This window comes from Topomyia yanbarensis, chromosome 2 (genome assembly GCF_030247195.1).
Source record: "Topomyia yanbarensis strain Yona2022 chromosome 2, ASM3024719v1, whole genome shotgun sequence".
Lineage (NCBI taxonomy): Eukaryota > Metazoa > Arthropoda > Insecta > Diptera > Culicidae > Topomyia > Topomyia yanbarensis.
In genome coordinates, this window is record NC_080671.1 from 134,803,131 (window position 1) to 134,825,871 (window position 22,741).

General features: G+C 38.7%; 2 protein-coding genes across 9 annotated transcripts in view; one reads left to right on the forward strand and one right to left on the reverse strand.

Annotated features, from left to right (window-relative positions):
• Window positions 1-494: 494 nt before the first annotated feature.
• On the reverse strand, window positions 495-10,489 carry LOC131681430 (prohibitin-2). Of its 8 annotated transcripts, none has more exons than XM_058962223.1 (6): window positions 10,356-10,489; window positions 10,082-10,295; window positions 8,882-9,540; window positions 8,720-8,816; window positions 8,231-8,280; window positions 975-1,166 (listed from the first exon to the last, which is right to left on the reverse strand). In XM_058962223.1, the coding sequence occupies exons 2-5, from the start codon at window positions 10,212-10,214 to the stop codon at window positions 8,255-8,257; spliced, it is 915 nt and encodes a 304-aa protein (XP_058818206.1). In that variant the 5' UTR covers window positions 10,215-10,295; window positions 10,356-10,489; the 3' UTR covers window positions 975-1,166; window positions 8,231-8,254. The 8 variants fall into 8 exon arrangements, with proteins under 8 accessions (XP_058818204.1, XP_058818203.1, XP_058818201.1 ...); XM_058962222.1 differs by having other exon boundaries at window positions 8,231-8,283; XM_058962221.1 differs by lacking the exons at window positions 975-1,166; window positions 8,231-8,280 and adding an exon at window positions 495-812 and having other exon boundaries at window positions 10,082-10,259; window positions 10,356-10,469.
• A 4,696-nt stretch (window positions 10,490-15,185) lies between these two features.
• Window positions 15,186-22,741, forward strand: part of LOC131681432 (protein diaphanous) — a 56,623-nt gene continuing 49,067 nt past the window's right edge. Inside the window, exon 1 of the mRNA XM_058962226.1 lies at window positions 15,186-15,792. Coding sequence (XP_058818209.1) covers window positions 15,438-15,792 — 355 coding nt within the window. The 5' untranslated portion in view covers window positions 15,186-15,437. The remainder of the gene's footprint in view (window positions 15,793-22,741) is intronic.

Sequence of the window (22,741 nt, forward strand, 5' to 3'; positions counted from 1 at the left end):
CGTTCCGCATAAAAGATTAAAATGCGTATCGAAAATGTTGAGCCCTAGTTAGCACAACCCATATCGTATCCCTACTCATTGGGACCGTACACAAATGAGGTAGCTTTTTTCGGCGAATTTTGAACCTTCCCTTCTCCTCGTAGCATTTTGCTGAATATTCTCCATACAGATACGAATATGTAATATAAAATACCGAAAACAAAAAATACGGCATTCAGCGTAGTTTCATTTGAAAGTGTTCAGATCAAGCGGATTTGTTGCTTTCTATTGATTGAATATCCACATCCACAAGCTTCAGGAAAATAACGAAATTTGGCGCTTCAGCGAATTAGAGCAGCTCACAGCAAATAACTTCTAGAAGGTTGAAGAGTAATTATTTTTATGAGGTGCAGAATATAAAGGACTAATTTCTTTCATTAAAGAATAGTAACATGTTTATAAAAATGATCGTTTATAAATCCTTGTAAGTGCTTGAAATATATTGAATCTTATATTCTATACAGCTATGTGTTTGGTACAACAAACTATTTCTCTTACTGTTAAAAACTATAAATGAAATGCCACACGTAACTATCGTGTCTGTGTCACTACAAATATTACTAAAAACGAGGTCGAGAATGCATTTACCCACCAAAGACTATGTTCGAACAACTAGTGTTTGCTATTGATCCGTTCAGCTGTTGCTTCAGCGACTATCGAAATCAGGCTGGTATCGTGCTCCTCGTGATCACCCCCGCTGACTATCGTTGTCCTGACGTTGGACGAGGCTTTCGGAATATGCATCGGGCGGTACGATCGAATTTGGCCCTTATCTGAATCAAGCAACAGAGGAGATTTGTAACGATAAAGAAAAAAAAGAAGAGGGAAAACCTTAAGTATACTATGTTTGAAATTTTTGTTCGATTTTCATTCAAATTTGTTTGCTGATCCAGATAAGCGCCAACGATAATTTTTCAAGTGATAAGACAGGTGGATAAGCAAATAGAAAAAAAACTTTTATTTCCATACATGTTGGTTAACCTTAATCTATAAATGCTAGAAGAACTATTGCATTCGGCGAAAATTAGAACAAAGTTCACTTCCACAGAATCAGCTGAATAAATGCCGACAACCTTTAGATTTGTTACTTCCTCTAGGCAGTGTAGCAATGGTGATGTATTATTTGTCTTGAGAAAAATACGGAAAAAATATCAGAATGATGCGTTCTTATCAAAGAATAAAACTTAAAAGAAATTTGATTGCTTCTTTGAAATATTCGTTGAAATTGGAAAAACATGGCTGGAAGCTGCCCAACCCCGCCAGTCATTAATTTTTTTGAGAAAATTTAAAAATGGAAAGGTGATGTTAAGTGTACGGTTCAGATGTACAGACATAGAGATTACAGGATTACGTGGAAATGAGCGTTTACATATTCGACACCGCATTTATGAATTTATAAGTGCTAAAAGGATCACTTAATCACCAGGACGTTTTCGGGATCGCGGGCGTACGTCGTCGCTGTTGTGCTATCTTATGACAAACGCCATTTTGGGGTAAATTGAGTTAGATATGCCACATTACTTGTCAAAAAAATCTCTACAAAGTGGCGTTTTCAGAATTTTGACATTCTGCTTGGTTACTGAGATATAGCGAGAAACGTGCTGAGAAATTTTTAATTTTTTGCTTTAAATGGCTGTGTCTGGGGATTGGCTCAAGTTATCTTGATGTATAAGGTGTTTTTATGTGTAAAACTATTTGTGAAACACAATGGCATAATCATTTTCAAAAGAAAAATACGCAAATTGTGAGAAAAATACAGTTTAAGATTTCAACTGGAAATATAGCATATTTGGCAACACTGTAACCAAAAATAACTATTTTTTTTAAATTCCCTGACTCATTTCCTTCATTTTCCATGCACGATTATGACACACCATACAAATTTTGTCATCAATATACGCTTATGACACGTGTGAGTGCGACTTTTGTTTACATTTATAGTAAAAACTCGCAACATAGTCAACCGATCTTCGTAATATTTGAGAGATTAATACAGAATAGATAGAAGCATTAATTGCCTTCTTCGAATTGTTTGTACCATTTATAGGTTTCAAGATATTCAATCTCCAACTTTAAAAATCGTTTTTCTCGAAATGTGCAAAATGGCCTTGTCATAAGATAGCACAACAGCGACGACGTGTGCATTAGAGTGACAAAAAATTACCCCCATCGGCCCACCCCAGAGTCGATTTATAGTCCCACCAGGAGTGCTTGCTCCAAATTTGAAGAAAATCGTACAAGTCTAGATACTGGAACAACGAACCTGAAGTTTGTATGGAATTTTGCAGCAATTTACATGCTGCCTAATTCGTACTTAAACCACTAGGTGGCACTGTATGGATCAGCTTATCACTGTAAGTGAAAATAAGAAAGGTAATTGTCTATAAATCTGTCGAAGACTGCAAGTCAATTCAACTTTGTTAGATGAAGTTATTAAACAATAACGAAGTAATGTCTGAGTCAGTTTTGTATGGGGCCTAGCAGTACTGAGTTGTGTATCAATACTCGATTTCTACGAACTGTACATTATTGTGAAATAATGGTTTGTTCTAGCTGAATAGTATATGCAGAAATTTAGTATATAATACGAATCATGTTTTGGATAGAAAATTTTAATTCTATATGTTACCGCATAGAGGACGCCAAAAATTTGAAAAGTTAAGAAGAGATAGAATCATCTAAATCATAGAACAAGGATTTTGCAGTAAATCGATATTCTATCTCTTTTATTTGAAAAGTTAGAGTTGGCGCGCTCTATGCGGTCACAGATGTGACTAAAATTTTCTAACCAAAACATGATTTGTATTATATACTGAAATTCTTCTAAACATACTATTCAGCTAAAACTAACCATTATTTCACAGAAATGTACAGTTCGTGCGTACTGATAACCAACAATGTGCTGCTAGGCCCCTTGCAATATTGACTCAGACGTCACTTCGGTAAAAGTTTAATAACAGTAACAGATTCATGATCGCGTGGGAACGCGCGTATGTTTAATTATACTGGATATTGCATTTATAAATTCGTAGGTGTTAAAAAATTCACCTAGTTACACCTAGTTTTATGTTTGCGAGATCACGGGCGTTGGTTTTCGTGGATGACCGCAATTGCAGGTTCGCGTTTGTGACCAATGCTGTATTATCGCGCTGGGCTCGAGCGTTTGTATGTTAACGGGGTTGGTCCCGTGGACGTGTGTGTAACTTCGCGTGTATATTTTTTTGTATAACCGTGTTACCACTTGCATGTTCGCGTGATCCACGATATTGAGTGTATTGTTCTGAACTAGACGGGAGTGATTTTCCCCAATTCATTAGAATATCCGGCCAAGGCGCCAAGGAGACCTCTCTGTATATGATTTTGTTTTTAGACGAGATTGCAGGCTTCCGGACGTACACGATTCACGATCACGTGAGATCAGTCGTAATCGCACTTAAGACACCATTTATGATCTCGTAAGTGCTAACATATTGGCTCGATCATCGGCTGGTTTAGTGCATAGGAGTGCCGTATTTTGGAGTGAGAGTACGATTCAAGATTTCGCGAGAGCGGCCGTTTGTATGTTAATGCTTGAGACCGCGTTTATCAATTTATAACCAATCACATGTCGACTTAATCGTTGGATGGATATCGTGATTGCGAGATTATGAGCGTACAGGGTCCGGCACTCGAAGTCTAACTAAACTAAAAAGGTCATAAATTTAGTTTGAAATATTATTTTTATTTATTTCGAAGCACAGAGTGTGAGAAATTAACCAAAAATTCAGAATCAATTCACTTTTGCTCGATATGACCAACTTTTAACTTGAACATGGCCTTGCGACCCTGAGAGAATAATTCATTACATTCGCATTTGGTGAACACGACTCATTGCGTGGTCGTAATGAAGCTCGGCGTGTTAGTTTTCAACCATTGCCGGCTCAGTCGTGCTTTGTGAGACGATGCCGAGTTTTGTTGAAACGTCCATGGTTTGCAATCAAAGTGTTTGCTTGCCCATGGCTTCAGAGCAGCCTCTAGAGCATTTACTTTGACGCCAGGCTCGATGAACACGATTGGAAAGTGCGCATCTGCGGTTACCCAAACCATTACTTATGGCAGGTGCTGCCTCCTGGTGGTTAACCGATGATTCAAATTCTCATATGAACGGTGGGTCCAGTAAACCGAGTTTACGATGACTCAAATTGAAAAAAAATCGAATGGAAACGAGAAGTTCGGAATTTGACCGCTTTCGGCCCAGCGAAGCTACTTTTCCGCTCGCTCAACTCTATAGTGTTGCTGCTTCGGTGTGTGATCATGGTTCTTTTGGAACTTGTATGGTTTGACCATGAGCTCATTTTGTCATCTGCATCTAATATTTTAAGTTCGTTAGCCATTTTATTGGCACGTCGAGTTCGCTCAATTCACTTCTTCACCTTTCGAACCATCACGAGTGACGTTGCAGTCTTTGGAGGACCACCTCCACGGTGTTCCTGATTGCTCTGCAGTTCCGGATCAGTGGCTGTTGTGTGATGCCAACGAACAACCATATTGTGCTTCGGCTTCTCTATTTCGCCAGGGACCGGTCACAGGGTTCTGGTTGTGGATTAACTGCATACTTCCACGGTTCCTCCCGCATCAGTAGAGCCGCTCAATCCCAAACTTGTCCATCTTCGTGGTGGATTCCCGCAAAACCAATAGGGAAAAAACTTGTGATGGCCCAGTACTTCTTTACGACAGCAACTGGAACTGTTCGGGTAGAACAAAGGACACTATTTTGAAAGCAATTTTTTATTGAAAATGCTTAAACCGTAAATACAGGTCTGATTAGGGAAACGCTTTTGTCTGATGTACCAAAGGGCAGATCACTGTCCACGGGATTCGTCAAGCAGTGTTACCGTTTGTGTTGTTCATGTAGCATTCCTACCGTCTGGTCCATCGACTGCCTCCTGAATTCGGCCAGTTATCCAACCGTTCCTCCGGGCATCATCAACGATCACCACCAAGTCCCCAGGTTCAATAGGTTTTTACTTCTCCAAACCACTTTGTACATTTCGTAATCGTTGGAAGATATTCGTGTATCCATCGTGCCCAAAAACAATTCAAACTTCTTTGGATCAGATTCCAAGAGTCAGGAATAGTGCGTTCATTAACTATTACAGCTGTTGGTAGTTTGATGCCATTTGAACTGCTCCACAGAGATGTAACAATTTGGCATATATCCACCTACCAGTGCAAAGGTCTATTTTTTATATCCTTTCGAATACTAGTAATTTCGAGATCTTTGTGAATAGTTGTAGTCTAGTTGTATAAACAAATGATCAGTGAAAAGGGAGAGAGGAAAGGACGACTGTGTAGGTTTTCATAGGGATACATTTTTCCAAACATAGCATTTAACCCTACAGTTTTTCGGTGTACCTCAAATTAGTGAAAATTTCAATATTTTCAAATCACTTGGAATTTGTGGATCGGATAAGTCCGGAAGAGTTCTTATGTTTTGTGGATAGCTGGAATCTTGTATTGTAATTCTGCTTCAGAAACTTTGCCGGATCTCGGCGTTTAATATAACTTTTTGTCTTTCTCAATAGAAAGGTATTGCAATTGCTCTGAAAACCGACTTTTTAATGGAGGCCCGGAGGGCCGAGTGACATATACATTCGATTTAGTTCGTCGAGTTCGGCAAATGTATGTGTGTGTATGTATGTATGTGTGTATGTATGTATCTGTGTGCATGTAACCAAAAATGTCACTCATTTTTATCAGAGATGGCTGAACCGATTTTGAAAAACTTAGTCTCAAATGAAAGGTGCAACGTTCCCATAGGCTGCTATTGAATTTCTAATGGATCCGACTTCCGGTTCCGGAATTACAGGGTGATGAGTACGAACACGCAGAAAATGTCGATTTAATAAATTCTGCAATGAATGTATAAAGGTAAAAAATTTTCCAAAATATCACCACAACTGCTTCGATTTGTAGTATTAGGTCACTAATATCCATTTAAAGTCTATTTGGCCACATTGGCCACCATTATCGGTTCCGGAAGCCCCAGCGGAAGTATCTAAATTCATACTAACAGTCACATCGGTTTCTAGGAGATGGCTAGACCGATTCAACTAAACTTGGTCTCAAATGAAAGGTATTGCGTCCCCGTAAATGGCTATGTAATTTCATCCCGATCCGACTTCCGGTTCCGGAGTTACAGGTTGTGGCGCGCGATCACATAGCAAATTGTGATTCAAACCGATACTCCGATGAAAGCAAAAAAGGTAAAAATTTCGCTAAAATGTCTCTCAAACAACTTCAATTTGCTGTTCTAAGTCACCGACGGCCAACCAAACTTTCGTTGACTACATTGACCAACATAGACGATTCCGGAAGTGCCCGGGAAAAGCGGCCATCTTTCAAAATTTACGAACTCACATCAGTTTCCCGGAAATGGTTGGGCCGATTTTCACAAACTTGGTCCCAAATCATAGCTATAATATCCCCACAGATGTCTATAAAATTTCGTACGGATCGCTTATATGGGTCCGGAAATATAGACTAAATCGTCCGGTCACATATGAAATTCCCATATAAGCCGGAACTCAATTTTTTTTTTCAAAGGGGGGACCCCATGAAATTTCAGAAATCGAATTCGTATTTTTGATGCCAAACATCTTTAAAATGCATGAAACGTCGAGATTTTATGTTACCACGAAAAAAAATTTTCTATAAAAATTTACTTTTTGGGACTTTGCCGATTTCGCATCTTTTTTCAATTTTATATTAATGTATCTATTTTTTCTTTTACAAAATTTTAGAACTCGAATAATGATTTCTTTTCTTGTATATAGTTGTCATGTTGTGTATAATAAAACTGTAATATATACATTTGGAAGCTTATAATGAATATAAACAACGCAAAAATTCTCGTGTTCATGATTGAGAAAGGCACAATTGCACCGCTAGGTGGATTAAAACAGTATTTTTCATTTAAGTTTGGAATAAAATGTTTAAAAAACGTATTTTTGAAAGTTGGCGCAATGCACAGTAACACCACTATTTTCAGTTAATTTTGGCTTAAGTTGTACAAATGGATTATGTTCAACTACGTTTGTAATATTATTGTCTTATTTAATACAGTCATCAACACTAGAAAGCGATATTGCTGGATATATAATGAAAATTATTAAAAAACTCTTTAAAATATCACCATTTTGCATCCATGCAAAAATTCCTTAACAATTTTTGACAAACTTCTAATTTTACCACGTTATTCAGTAGGCTTCCATGTATGTAAAAGAATATAACGAAACTAAAAATCGACGAAAAATATTTTGGTTATTGGCCTGGAATTTGTTCTAGTTACTCCTCTGTGTGCTCTACAAAATCGAGAGGCAAATGTCGACTGTTTACAATAGATTCGGCCTCAACCAGCATCGTATGCAAGATGTCGTTGCTTAATTTGCTATCCTGCGGAAGATTCATCATGGTTGTTTTGGCGGATTTTACCATACGTTCTCACGAGCGCCCCTTATGAGGCGCAGAAGAGGGTATGAACATCCACTTCGTGCAAGTATTATGCATACATCTACAAAATATTTAACCTCTTACTAACTATTTCAAACATAAAAGTATTTTAACAAAACCCTAGGAGAAGTTTTGCTATTTAAATAGAAATATAGGTAGAAATAATCGCCTGACTTAGTTTGATTGTTGGACTGCACCGTGTTATTGAATATAGGTTTGTATTAATGGTACACAGCCACCCTCATTGAATTGAAAAAATAAAAATGTTCGTCGCCCCTCGGTGGATTATTTTCAAACAAGTCTTAAATGAAAGGTATAAAGGTCTGCTACCGAATAGCGAAAGATTCAGCAATGCTTATTTTATAAGGTCATTTTATATACACAACGTGACCTGATGCTACTACGAGCGATGAATAGTATTTGCTCGAGAAAAGCACTCACAAAGATATCATTTAAACAATGTTGAATCTAATGGTTCCCGAAATACCGTTCAATATTTCGTAAGCAGGATGTCACTAAATCAATGATAAATAAGATGCCTAGTAAAATATGAAAGGTATCTTCAATGCTCAATAACATTCACAAATTTTGAGGACACGCAGTAACCATCTTTTCTGCAGTGTCCATAACAGTGTACTTTCCCCTATGGATTCCACCGATTGATAAAAGCATAGCTTCAAATTTGCTGTTTGTTCCTTACCTATCAATGTTACGATGCTAATAATTACTCAAGTCCATCGAATGTCATCGCTGCTAGCACACCAAAGACGAACAAGCATTAAAAATAAGAACGATTGGAAACTTTTTAATTTTCATCTTTTATTTGTGTACTAGTAACTAATAAGGACTTTATACAGTAAATGTTTGCAATATCTGTTGCCTACTACAAATAACTATACCAACAAAAATTATTGATTTGCTCAAACATTGGAAATGCCGCTCAAATCAGATAAAAGCCAATCGAATTGAGTTCGCAACAAGGAACCAATTCATAGACCTTCACTTGAGCACATCAAGTCTATGTTTGTCTTTCCATGCCAATTTTGAACAGATTCGAAAATTAATGTGCCTTCAGGCTAATTGCGTAAAACGGCTATCGTAATTTACGAATCGAGAACCGAAGCAAACAAAATGCAATGATTTAAAAGATTATGTTGATGATACATGATCGAGTCTTGTTATTTCTTACTTGACACTTTCTTGGACATGTCGTCAAATTCAGCATCCGAAATGTTCATCATCAAACTGTTCGCCGAGAGGTAGACACGATTCTGCGAGTTGGCGATCTGCAAAAGAAATTACCATTAGTTCAGTTTGATTATGACTCAGCGAAAAAAAAGAACAAGCTTACCGTTCGAGCGATACTCTGAGCAGCGCGGATCTTCCTCAACTTCAGATAGCCAGGATTCTGACTGACAGCCAGACCCAACATTTTCGCCGCCTCGGCTTCTCCCTCAGCCTGAACAATTTTCTGCTGCCGTTCCTGTTTGGCACGTTCGACCAAGAAGAACGCTCGCTGCGCTTCCTGCTGGGCAACCTGTTTGCTTTCAACAGCCGCCGTGTATTCCTTGCCGAAACTCAGTTCAGTGAGCGAAACATCATCCAGAATAATGTTGAAATCCTTCGCTCGCTCCACAAGCTCCCGGCGAATCAGCAGCGAAACCTGCTGACGCTGAGTGATAAGCTGTGATGCGTTAAATTTAGCCACGACACTCTTCAGTACTTCGTTGCAAATTGAGGGCAAGACTTTTTCATCATAATCCAGTCCCAGCTGGCGGTACATAGTCGGCAAGCGGATGGCATCCGGGCGGGACAGAACACGCAGCGAGATGTTGACCATCTGCAAATCTTTCGAACCAGTCGGAGAAGAAATCTTTCTTGGGCGCGACCGGATATCGTAAATGATTGGATACTGGAACCATGGGATTCGAAAATGCAAACCTTCGCTGAAGATATCGTCACCGATTCCGCCAATTCGGTTAAAGATAATCGCTCGATGACCACCATCAACTGCAAAGCAAAATTAGATGTAGATCTCATACACTTTGAGAGGATTTATTGCAATTTGAAGCAAACACTATAACTTTAGGCATATCAAGAATATTACAAGCACTAGGGAGGAACAAAAACAAGAACGTTTCCTGATGAAGAAATTAATTCTATTGGTTTCAAATTGTGATTGTAGTTCATAGATGCTAACACGTTCAATGCAAGTTTGTAATTGTAGTAGTGTAGTTTCAAGACAACAAACTAGAATCGACTACACTCGTTCTACTATTAGAACAGCCTGATCAGTCTTATCAAGGCATGACTCCATAGCGGTGTTATGTAACATATTATTGGATTCAGCAATCAACACGCTTTCAGAAATTTAATAAACTAATCTGCAACGAACGAAAACCGTTCCTTCATCCAAAAACTTTCCAAATGCAAAAACACATTACGCACGTAAATAATACGAATATTGTGCAATTCCCATGTGTAACTAGTTCTCTAGGAAACATTTAGGTTATGTCATACCAAACCCTTCTGCCGGTACGTCTATTATTACCTGTGTACATGGAACTGTTGATGCCATACACAGCGGCACCAATACCGGCCAGTACTTTCAAGCCGGTAGCTAATCCAGGAGGACCACCTTTGCCGAATTTTCCGGCCAAGTCGTTCAGTTTACTTTGAGCCATGATTCCGGTTCAGCCTTCAGTTGTGTAACACTGACTGCTGGTGGTCTGCAATCAGGGAATGATACCTGTAATAAACTATAGCTTTTACGGAGAATAAACGAAATGAATAAACATGAAATTACTGAATTGTTAAACACTTACAATGCAATACACGAAATTATTATAAGAAAATCACACTCCGATGATCACACTGATTTCTATTTCTTTTAAGAATTTGACATGCCGAACTTAACGAAAGAAGCGAAAAACTTTTCGATAAATCAGGGTTGCTTCGCAAGAAAAATGCTGTTTGATATACACGCAAACATAAAACGACCTACAGAATGATTTCTTTCAACTAAAATTTAGGTACTTTTGAGTTGAGCGTCGCTTTCGCACTTATTAGTGTTGTCAAAACCAAAACGAGAGATTTGACTCAGTCGAGGTCTTCCGTGCAGTAAGGTACTTGTTAGTTGTTTGGGGTATACTCAAAATTAGGTAAATTCAACTTAAATTTAAGTAAATTAAACTCAAGGTTGAGTTATGATTTTTGCCGTAGTTAAATGGAAGCCACGGCTCACAGAAACGAGGCTACTCCGCGAATTGACAGTTTTCGGTGACGTCAGAGAAATCGTTAAGATAAACAAACAGATTTCTCGAAAATTGTTGACAGTATTTGAGCTCACGGTAGAAAAAAAAACAGTATGCAATGGATTCTTGACGTAAATTATTCCATAATTACACTAGACACAGTAGATAATCAGTGCATCTATGTGATTACTGGCGTAAATCGGGAATTTGGCTGCATGCCACAGAAAACGCCCAGTGTAATTTTCTGATTACAGCAAAGGTTTTGGACATCGGCATAGCTTCCTTATGTCGATCATTCGTTAGCAGCAAACAATATATGCATGTAATTGTTTTCGCCGACGATTTCTATGGCGCGCGCTCGTCAAATGTTTACACTCTAACGAGCTAGCCTAGTATATGTAAGCCGTGAATGGAAACTACCTTCAACACGGTTTACCTAATTTTACCTTCCTGCACGATACCACGAGATTGAGTTAAAAGTACTCAATTTTAGGTAGTTTTTTGGTGGCGTGCAGAGCTCTCTACACGCAGAAGTTTATTTATGCGTCGATTGGCGATTCTACGTTGAAACCGCTCACAGATAGCGCTGGAAGCAAAGCGTTGCTGATTTGATTCTGTTCTGTCATAGTGCATATATTTTCTGTAAACATTGGTAAAAAAATAACTTTTAAACACCAAATCACCGATCAATTTGTTGATAATTGTTTATGAAAATGATGGAAAACCATCATTTTATAAGATGATGAGTAAACATCTTGCGAAAAGGTTGCAAAACATAGTGGTTTCTAATATTATTCGCAGAGCTATATGTGTGCTGTTCCAAAATGTAATTTGTTGAGCATCGTAGCCGCCGCAACATCATTTCCAGTTCCTCCTAAGTTAAGCTAAACCTTCATGAGATGGTGTAAATTCATGCAACTCTCCGGATCACGCGAGGAAAGAATATATCTGGTTAATAGGAAAGTGTCAGCTTTGTATCATACACAGCCAATCCTTCTCTCTGATAGTCTTCACTGAATCTCCTGAGTAGTCCAAAATATGAAGGAGTTTGACATTGGTACTGATTGGGTCTCGGTTTCAAGTTGGAACTTTATTTATGGAACGATTTTTGATAACCACAATAATACCCCGAATGCATTTCGAAGAAATGTATGAGCCAAATAGTTGCAAATGGCTGTAATTTCAGAATAATTGCAAATAAAACTAAATTTCTTACTCGTTTCATTCATATTTTGGCAGTGGTAAGCTTTTTCCGAGAGGAAAATGAAGTTTTTGTTGTAAGCTACAACTCACTTGCGGGTGAAAAAAAGCAAACTGTATCACTTTACCAGTTCATGAGCTGAATCATAGGTGTCGCATGACTAATTTTGGTTTTGCCGCAAATCGCCAATAGCATACTTTTCTATCTGCCTCTCGTTTCTTCTGCTGTAAATTTTATACATTGGACATATTCGGTCTATCCACTCATTTAATGCTTACACGTAGAATTTTATTTATGCGTCGATACACACAGAAAAAAATATTGGTAAAAGTAAGAGTGTTCCGCTCTTAGCAAAAAACAACCAACGCCAACTATTAGGTTGAAAGTAAAACTTTTAATATAATCAAGACTAATAATCAAAGTAAAAGTTTTCCTTTTAAGCAAATGAAGAATAGTACTCAAAACAAAAGTTTTATTTTTAAACTAAGAGTATACGTTGGTTGTTTTTTGCTAAGAGTTAAAAACTCTTATTTTTACCAACATTTTTTTCTGTGTTGCTACTACTTCTCTATCTGCCTCTCGTTTCTTCTGCTGTAAATTGTATGCATTGGACAATGGACATATTCGATCTATCCACTCATTGAATGCTTACTAAAAGTTTTTGCATGAAAATGTATAAAAATTACAGCAGAATAAAAGTGATGGGAATAGAAAGTATGCTAACTATGCATATAACCCGCACACCCCTAAAGATACCTATTGCAATTATTTTGCTATAAAAATTGAAGTACGTGCCAAAGGCGATTTTTCTATTTCGCTTTTCAAATTTAACAACTGCAACAATGCTCCTACTTTTCATTTACTATTTTGCAGTTGACAAGCGATGTGGACAGTGTTGCCAGGACTATGGTTGAATAAAAATATTTCCCATGGTAGCCAGAATCACATTTTGTGCAATGTGTTCAACAGATTCGGTAGTATACCGTGGGCGATGATTTTTTTAAGAATGTTCTTCGAGCTGTTACGTCTGTTTATCTGTGTGTTTACTCCTGATATCTTGATATATTTCTGAACACTAATTTTCAGTGAAAATTAGATTTACCAAAAATGAAAAGTATTTCCATATCTTCACCGAGTTTTCTTTCGATTGTAGTCAAAGTCGCTGATTCCAAAACCTGTTTTACCGAATACTTATTGTCATAGTAAAATGGTTAATAAAACTGTGAACATACTCCAACATAGCGGTAGGGCCGGGCATAACATAATTGATAAATCGCTGCTATGCAGATCACCTAGGTTCGATTCCCAACCCCGCACATAGAGTTAGAGATTTCAGCCCGAAAAAACGGGCGAATGATCATAAGGCTAAAACCTCTCTAATCGAAATGAAAACAAGCAGCTATTTGGACGTTATTAACTATCAATATTAGACAGAAAATAGGGTAACTAACCAGTTTTGGACCCCTAGAGGAAGTAATTTTACGTCTACGTTGCAAAATATGATTTCAATATTAATTCTTCAAAAGGGCTAATGAGATTTTTGTAAACAAACTTATTTCGCTCATTATTCTACAGCTGAGCTGAATTTCATGAAAAATATACATGAATCGACATCTTTACCCTCAGTAGAATCAATTTCAAATGTTTTCTGTGTTGATATTATAGCAAATTAAGAGAAATCAGCAAAACAAAAGTTTGTTTACAAATCTGATTAGCCCTATTCAAATGTTGATATGGATTTTGTCTATGTTTCTTTCTAAAAGAAAAGACATGTTCAGGAGCTAGAAACGAGAAATACTTGCATATTCCCCGTGCATTAATCTGCCATCACAACTTGCAGTACACTGAAAAGAACGACATGGTATTAATAACCACATAGTCATGGTAGGAAGTACTTTGCTCAATAAATAGTAAAATTTACTATGAATAATTTTCAAATTACCTGAAAATATTTGGAATTACCATGCAAGCGGAGAAATAGTCATTGTAGTTCTTACTATTTTGTGTATTCAACATAACCTTTAATCCATAGTTGAAATAACTACTAAAATTTTCGATTTTACTGTGCTTACTGGTTCAATTTCTAAAGCTCTACGGACTTCTATCAGTTTTACCACGAACCTAGTAATAATGAAAGGATTCACCAGTGTTTTAAATAAACATGGTTTACCATTGAAAATACTATGAACATAGTAATTTTTCAGTGCTAATAATGCTGTCCGCCATGTAATGAAAAAATATTCTCTCCGCGTGCATATGAGCGAAAACATATCTTTTTAGTGTATTTCCCAAAGTTTTGTTTATTAAATCAAGGCAAATGAAGGGAATATTGCAATAAACTACCACGTTCATGGCCCGCATTATAACATCGGTATGTATTATTATAACTAGTCATGATACTAAAAACAAGTTCGGAGATTTTTAATGATTTAACTTTCCATGAGTTAGAACCAGAATAAAACCACAGCTACATCACGTAAGCGGTTCTTCTAGGTAAGATCTTGTTCTATGCTTAAGATAAACTGCGTATTACAAATTGTTGTCATTGCAGTTCCGTCCTTCAAACAGTTGGATGAAAAGGTGCTCCACGATATGAGTTCCCATATAGCCAAATAAACAGACATCTAACCAAGCAAATTTTACGCGATACCTGCCTCAAGTGAGTTCTACAATTAATGTATTTTAATATTTTGTATGAGAATATTGTTTTTTTGATTCAATAAAGGAAATTATAAAAAAAAGTTTCAAGTGTAATTAAAAAAATACTATTTATATACCGAAATACTATATTAATATAAAATGGTAACCATCAATAGTTATTTCAACCAGCTAGCTATTTTCAAAACAACCATATTAATGGTAATCATGACCATTGGATGAAAATGCAGGTTTTGTAAAAAATACTATTATACTAACATGAAATGGTAAGAAATACCATATTTCTATGTCAACATGGACATAGTACAAATGACAGGAATCAAGCTCAAGTCAAACATGATATATTGTCTACCAAAATTCACTGGTACCGTCTTTTTAATTTAAACCTCTAATATAGTAGTGCGTACCATGGTCTTCGTTTCAGTGTAGTCAGAATCTCGAGAACCCCTCGTTTTCGCAGCACAAATCTGACAGCATGTAACCCACCCCTGTTTTTGACGTGTGACTAATTTCGCTCTCATCATCAGCGAGGAATGTTTTTCAAACTGATCGCAAAATGCAAAGCATCATCCAACTTCCAGTAGCCAGACTGGCGAACCTGTTTTCCGTCATCAGAATGTCAAAAGTGACGAAGTGAAATGATGTCAGTCGTTGATAGTCGCGTACTAAAGAAAACTAATTCGCATTTTATCGGATCGTGATCGGAAAAATTTACTGTTTAGTGTCCGTGTACGGTGCTTGGCCAGGCGCTTGTCCGCGCGGTGATCGTTTATGTGCTGTGAGTGCGCTGCAAAATGTCGAAACATGATCGTGCTAAATCGGGTGGTTTGCTGGATACGCTATTTTTCGGCCGACCGCACAAGAAGGGCATTCGTGGTGGCTCGGGAAACTACGGCGGTAGTGGGCCAGGCGGGGGAAGTGGCCACGGAGGTCACAGCATCAATGGGGGACGGCCCTTATCGGGTGCGGAGTCTGAATTGGCCCTGCTTGATGAACTAAACAACGAAATGAAACGGATGAACGAAGCGGAAGTGAATCAGAGGTTCTTGGAGATTCTAGAGGATATGAATATTCCCAAGGATAAGCGGGATCCCCTGCTGCTGAAGCCACTGGACGAGAAAAAGAAGATGATTCTTATGCATGTGAAAGGTGAGTGGCAAACAGTGCGGGGGTGTATTGTTTGTTTTTGTTTTGGTGCGCGTACTTTTTACTAGATGAGGGAGTCTTTTCCTCCTGTTCTGCTTCAACAAGTGGGTTACTTACACATCGGTATGCGACGAACGGGATCATAAAGAAACAGGCGGAAGCAAACAAAACTGAGTATTCTTTGTTTGGTTGTTGATCCTCTGCAAGGGACCTTGATCGATGTGTCGTCGCCTCACTCGCCAGTAGGTCCTTGAGCGTGATCACTGAATTGCCACGAACTTTGTCTGTATGGAGATGATCATTGCGCAGCGGTCAATAAAAGTTGTAATGTTTATTAATATCGTGCAACTTTTCATTATGGGTATATTTAGAAATTGTCTCACTGAACGATTTTCGGTATGTATGGAATTGTTGGTATTTTAAATGCAACACAGCGGATCGCGGATCTAATTTGGAAATATTACGAGTATAATTTGTACAAGCAAATTCTAGTAGTAGAAAGGTCTTGAAAATTTTGTTTTGTCCCAAAATTAGGTATTTTTGGCACATAATATACATCCGAGATGGAAAATAATATTCGCTCATGGATTTAGGTAGTTTTGTTCGAAATACCTCGACAAATTTGCAAATTTTGCGCTAAATTTGTTTAAACAAAAAGCTGGTCGAATGACTACGCCGAATGACAGAAGCGGATCCAGAAAAAAAAATTCGGGAGGGGCTGAAATTTCGATTTTAGAATGAACATTATACAATACGTTATGTGTCAAAACTAGAGGTGTGCGCCACGCCGCGCCGACGATTGCATGTAAAAATAGTAAGCACATTGGCGTGATTTTTACCTGAAATCGGCGGCGCGGCGCACACCTCTAGTCAAAACCTCATTTAATGAAAATCAGTTTTGGTGGTTAAATTTGGTTTGAAATGATTTAAAATTTGAAACTAATATAAAATTGAAACTGATTTTACATTTCTCAACAAGTTGAAAATTTTCGGAGGGAGTGCGGATCCCCAAGATCTTCCCCATGGATCCGCCACTGCCGAATAATCATTATGCTGTATGACTTCATGTCAAACGGCTGTATGCCCACTGACCTAAGCTCGTTTTCTCGGTATTATCCGACCACATAGTATCATGAATTTTACTATTTCACGTCATGTGTCCAAATTTATTACAATCGTCTTTGACTACATTGACCATTTCAGGGTTTATCACATGTTCATATTTTTCCAGCAACGATGAATTGCAAAAATTGACATTATTGTGTCCTTGAAAACAAAATTATTTCGAAAATACTATACAACTAAACTCAAACATTTCGGATGTGTAATTTTGTTTTATTTTGCCCAACAGATCAATAGAACAGTTTTTGAACACCAGCTGATAATAATGAATGTTAGAAGTATGTATTTTCTGGTTTTAAAATGACTAATCAATTGAAGTCCATTAAAACCATTAAGTTATGCGGGATTTTGAACTACCAATTTTCCGTGAGTGATAGAATATGCTTTTTGTTGAGGCTTTATGTCACACGTATATTGCCGAGAGACAACAGTAAACTTTTAAAATAATCGACAAGTATGCACAACAAGTTTTTATCGGTGCAATGCCACTTAATCTATTTTTCGTCTGACCTGTTTTCGAAATCAAAACCGTTCAAACTACCATGAAATGCGGTTGACCAACACAAACCATTTAATTGATATTATACGCAGAGTTGACTTTGGTGTTATCACCAATGGCATTCTGGCTATATTCAAGCCATACAACCGTTACTTATATCAGCCAGTGTGTAGATTTGGAACATTTTATTGTCTTTGACACGATTGGTGTGCTGGTGTTCTATCTATGGTATGCGCTGCTTGGCTCTCGACATTTGCTCCGCCTGCCAAACTCACTAACGACGGCTGGGGCTTGGTTGATGACGAAGTGCTTATCGTGTGACAATAAGAATGATGACGTCTTTTCTCCACTATAAGCTGGCTCCTATCAGGCGATGCTTTTTCTCGTATAGGCTCAGAATATGTACGTGTGTTGAGTTAGTGGTCATCCTTAATCTTTTTTTTTTGTTCGCTGCCTTTTATAGTAGGTAGCGTGTAGAACTCTCATACATTCGCTTCGTTCGCGGATTATTATTTTTGTGTTTCACCTTCATTCTTTCTACACTGTAGAGAGGTTGATTCATTAACACCTATAAGTCGTAGTCATTCGTGGTCATCGGGGCCGTCATCGTGGGACACTTATCATGTGTACATTCAGAGTCGATGATGTAAGCATTTGTGAACAGCAATCAATTCAAAAAAGCAACACGATCAAATTACATTTTATTGGATTCTTATAAATCCCAATTGATGATGACTAAAGAAGTCAAACTTTGGAACACGTTGATTTTTTTGCTACAATCATTGCGCATTGAAATTGGAAATTAGAATCCTGTGTTTGGGGCAGTTTTTTCACATAGTCAATGCCATTAAACCCATTTTTTTTAAATCTCTTTTTATTTAATTCGTTGATTTGACACAATCAAATGTGTGAGCTTAATGGAGCCGTGTTTTGTTATACATTTTCATCAAATGGATAAAAACAGAAATATGGTGTGTCCATAGAGTTTTTTGTATAGAATCAGGGATGTATGATCTGACCTAACCGATTATTATAGAAACTCATCTATCTATCTATTTTTTATGTTTTTTTCATACTCTACACCTGCGCATTGTAACGGGACCGGAAAGGGGAAAGCCGTAGTCGTAGATGGATGTTAGCGACCTTCACTTAAGTGCCAGGCAGGCTTTTACTCCTGCCGTGAAATTCCCGTGCCCGGTTGGGACTCCTCAGGGCGGGTTCCAACCCACTAAGCCAACCTAATCCACGACCCCGAAACACTACAACCTGCGACCGAACTGTTTTATCACTACAGTCAAACTTTGGTACAATCCAACAAGGATGGGGAAGTGTCCTGTCTTCCCCAGAGCCCTATACTACGCTATCCGAAAAACCGAAAACTTGACTCAACTGTGACTTGTCGTTCACCCCAAAGGATCTCTATTCAGAACTATACACAATTTTCTTCATATAATGTGCACTCATTTTTAATCATCTATTTCTATTGATTGGATATTGATTTCTAATAGGCTATGGTTAGTAGGTTATCCTAGCTTACTTTTGAGCTCACAATAATCTTCGTGTTCCGGAAACATCCCACGTATTCCCGACGATGTCCAACATGCTTTAATTGGGATCCCAATTGTTGAATTAACACGTGTGTGTGAATTTTTATGGCAACCCGGGAACGTGTATCGTTACAGGCCACCTAGTGGTGACTGGCGAAAGCGCACTCGTGTAGAACGGTGTGAAGAAGATGGTGACCTATTCGTTCTCGGTGTAACGAAACCCATTCACTCGTAGCGGTGCAAGTGACGCTAGATATTGCAGTGCGACTATCTGGATGTCACCACGGGTTTATCACCACCGGTGCGCGTCTGAGCTGATGCGTTAGCGCTGAAAAACGATATTCTAGCGGGGTGAGTTTTTCTTGCAGCGGGTTGATTTTTCCGTCGCTGGCTCCTGCCCCTAGGGTGGACCTTCGTTTGAAGGTGAACAAGTTCTTGTGATTATTTCAATCGAGCCAAATGGTTTTCAAATTAATTGGAATTATACAAATTGCCACCATGCGCTCGGTGAGACAATTGGCTGTAGTTTAGCGTTTTTCCGCTTAGATAATCGTTATCTGAATCCAGGTATTACTGCCTTACTATTCGCACTGAATTTGTACAATTAACTTTGCAACTCTGTCGATTTGTAACTCCGTTACAGCATACTAACGCTCAACTAGTGTCTGTACTAGTGTGTACGCGGTGGCGTGGCCGACTGGTGCGTCGACGTAGATTGACTTTTGCTGTACGCCGCGTATGCAAATATTGTTCCACAGTTTGATGGCGGTATTCGTGGACAGGGCTCACAGTGGGGGCCGTTGTGTATCCATTTATCGGTCGACTTTGTCATCGCGCATAGGCTAATTAAATTAATTTAATTCATAAATTAATTTAATAAATGCATATCTGTGTATGTGTTCGTCTGAGTTTTTGGTACAGTTGGGTCAGGGAATGGAGGCGTATATGGTCAGGAATCAGAATATATTGGCTTAAATGGCACGTTCCCCGTATGTAGTCGGGGATTTGTGCCTTGCCGTGTGTTTTCATCACTTCCTGAGCGGAAGGAAAGGGCAAGGAGGTGTGGGGAAGTAGAATTGGAAGGGTGGGAAAAATAACAGAACAAAAACAAACAGCAGGTAAGTTAAACTCACAAGTAGTTCAACTCGCCTGCGAGTAAGCCTAAACGGCCGAAAACTCGAAATCGCAATTGCGCTACTGCTGGACAGTTGCATATCAGATGATGGTTCCGTAGTCAGATTCACAAAGATCACATGAAAAAGACTCAGCGCGCTGAATAGTTGCCATGTGATAATTGAGTTTGCAGTGGCTGGTTAAAGCTCTGGTCAGAATGACGCAGTGGAGCTTCGAAAAATGTAGGAGATTCTTCGAAATTACTGGGCACGGTTGTTCTAGAAACGCCTTTGTTTGGCGACACGTTTGTAGAATTGCTGTGCTCGGACGAAGCCCAAGACCGTATTTTTCCCTTATCCAACGAAATTGGCAGGGCGGTCTCAGGACCAATGAAGTTAATCACTGAACATGCCCTGGCCAATTCGTCAGCCCATTCATTTCCAGTAATACCAGAATGTCCAGGTAACCAGACAAGGTAGATAATGTTGACAATGCTTAGTTCTTCGATTTGGGTTCGGCACGCGATCACTAGCTTGGACCGTGATTTGTCTGAGTTAAGGGCCTTGATTGCAGCCTAACTATCGGAGTAGAAGTTTATCATTCTGCCGGACAAACTCGTTTGTACCCCGCACATAATCGCAAAGATTTCTGCTTGGAATACAGCACAGTATCTACCTAGTGAGTGAGATTGTTACAATCTCATTTCACGACAGTAGACCCAGTACCAGCACATCCCTCCATCAGAGAACCGTCAGTGTAACAGACCACTTGCGTTTGTTGTTGTCTTTCCATATAGCCAGACAACCAGTCCTCTCGAGAGGGAATCTTTGCATGGAATGTCCTGTAAGGAAAACTACATATGAGTGTAATATCGCTGGGAGCAAGAATATCTTCACCCCATGTAACCATTTGTGACCACAATCGTGTATGACTGGTAGCAAGATCAACATGGTTACTGTTCCAAAGCCCAGAAACCTGCAGTCTGTATGTACATGATAGTGCTTCTTGTTTGAGGTGTATGTGTAATGGTTTGATATTTAGAAGTGCCTCAAGAGCAGCAGTCGGAGTTGTGGTGAAAGCACCAGGCAACGCCAAGAGCACCATTCTTTGCAGATGGTTTAGCTTTGACTGGACTGTCATCACCACTTCCCTCTGCCATCACACAAGCCATCCATATGACAGTATTGGACATACAATTGTCGTGTCAATCCAATAGATGTATTTGGGTTTGAGGCCCCAGGTCCTTCCAAAAGTTCGCACTGCCCGAAGGCCATGCACGTTTTCTTGACTCTGAACTCAATAAGAGCAGACCAATTCAGTTTGGAATCCAATATAACTCCAACGTATTTGACGAATGGAGGCAGAACTGGCGTATATGATAGTATAGTGACCAATACTTCCGGTGTTCAATTTCTGTATTCGATTCTATTCATTCGGGAAGGTCTAATTGGATTAATAAGGGTACAATGAATTTCCCGGCGCACGTGAATCATCCATTCCCGGCCAGCATAGCATGTTGAAAGTCTAACACATTGCAATTGTCGTTAATGACAAATAAACAACATTTGCGGCATTTAGACGAGTTATAGTAGTTTGATTGCATGTTACATGTGTTTTTTCTATTCTATTTCATTAGTTTTTTTGTACATCTATTAGTTTGCTTTTCCATTACTCACATATTCCAGAATAGTATCACTTATAATCAAGCTCTTTGCATCTTTTTTCTTTATTCGGCATGTTATGATTCCTTTTATTAGTTTATCTCTACTATACTCTATGTATACTCATATAGGTACAAACGCTCGTGGCCTTCGCGATAACACAAACCTGGTCGCAAACGCGACCATGCAATTGCAATAATCCACACATACTTACGCAAGGTATTTCGCCAACATGAACACACCCCGGTTGTTAAGTAAAGTTCCAAACGCGGTCTCAAGCATTAACCCACCACTCGCGCGATCATGAAACGGCCACGTCCGGAAGTTTAACCTCGCTCCTAGCAATCTAGACTAATGCCTTCAGTTAAACAAATCAAAAAATGACGCTCATATTCACTAGACAACACGTTCCATGGTGACATGACCTGGAGCTCTAGTGATATGGGGAAACTGACTTGCTTCTACCATCTGTACTATACATTAAAAATTAAGCATCAGATTAACGGTCCACGCGCGATCATTCAAGAATACACTCTACATGATTATAAAATCGAAATTTACACGCGAAGTCACATACACGTGACAAACACGTTGACATACAAATGCTAGATCCCTTCGCGACCATCCACGGCATCTACACCCGCGATCTCGCAAACATAACATCCCGGTGATAAGATGAATGTCTCAGCGCTTATAAAATTTCAAACGCGGTCTCAAGCGTGAACCTAAAAACTCCCGCGCTCGCACAATCATGAATCGGTCACTTCCAGAAGTTTCTATCCTTGGTATCAGCAGACTAGGTCCATGCCTTCCATCGCACCAATTAAAAAAAGATAGCTTTCATATCCACTGAACAACACGTTCCATGGCGACATGAACCGGAATTCTAGTGATATGGGGTAACTCACTCCCTGTTAGAATGTGAATTGTACACCGAAAACTAAATATAAGAATGACGTAACCATCCAAGAATGCACACGAATATATGAATGGCCACACGGTTACGAAAT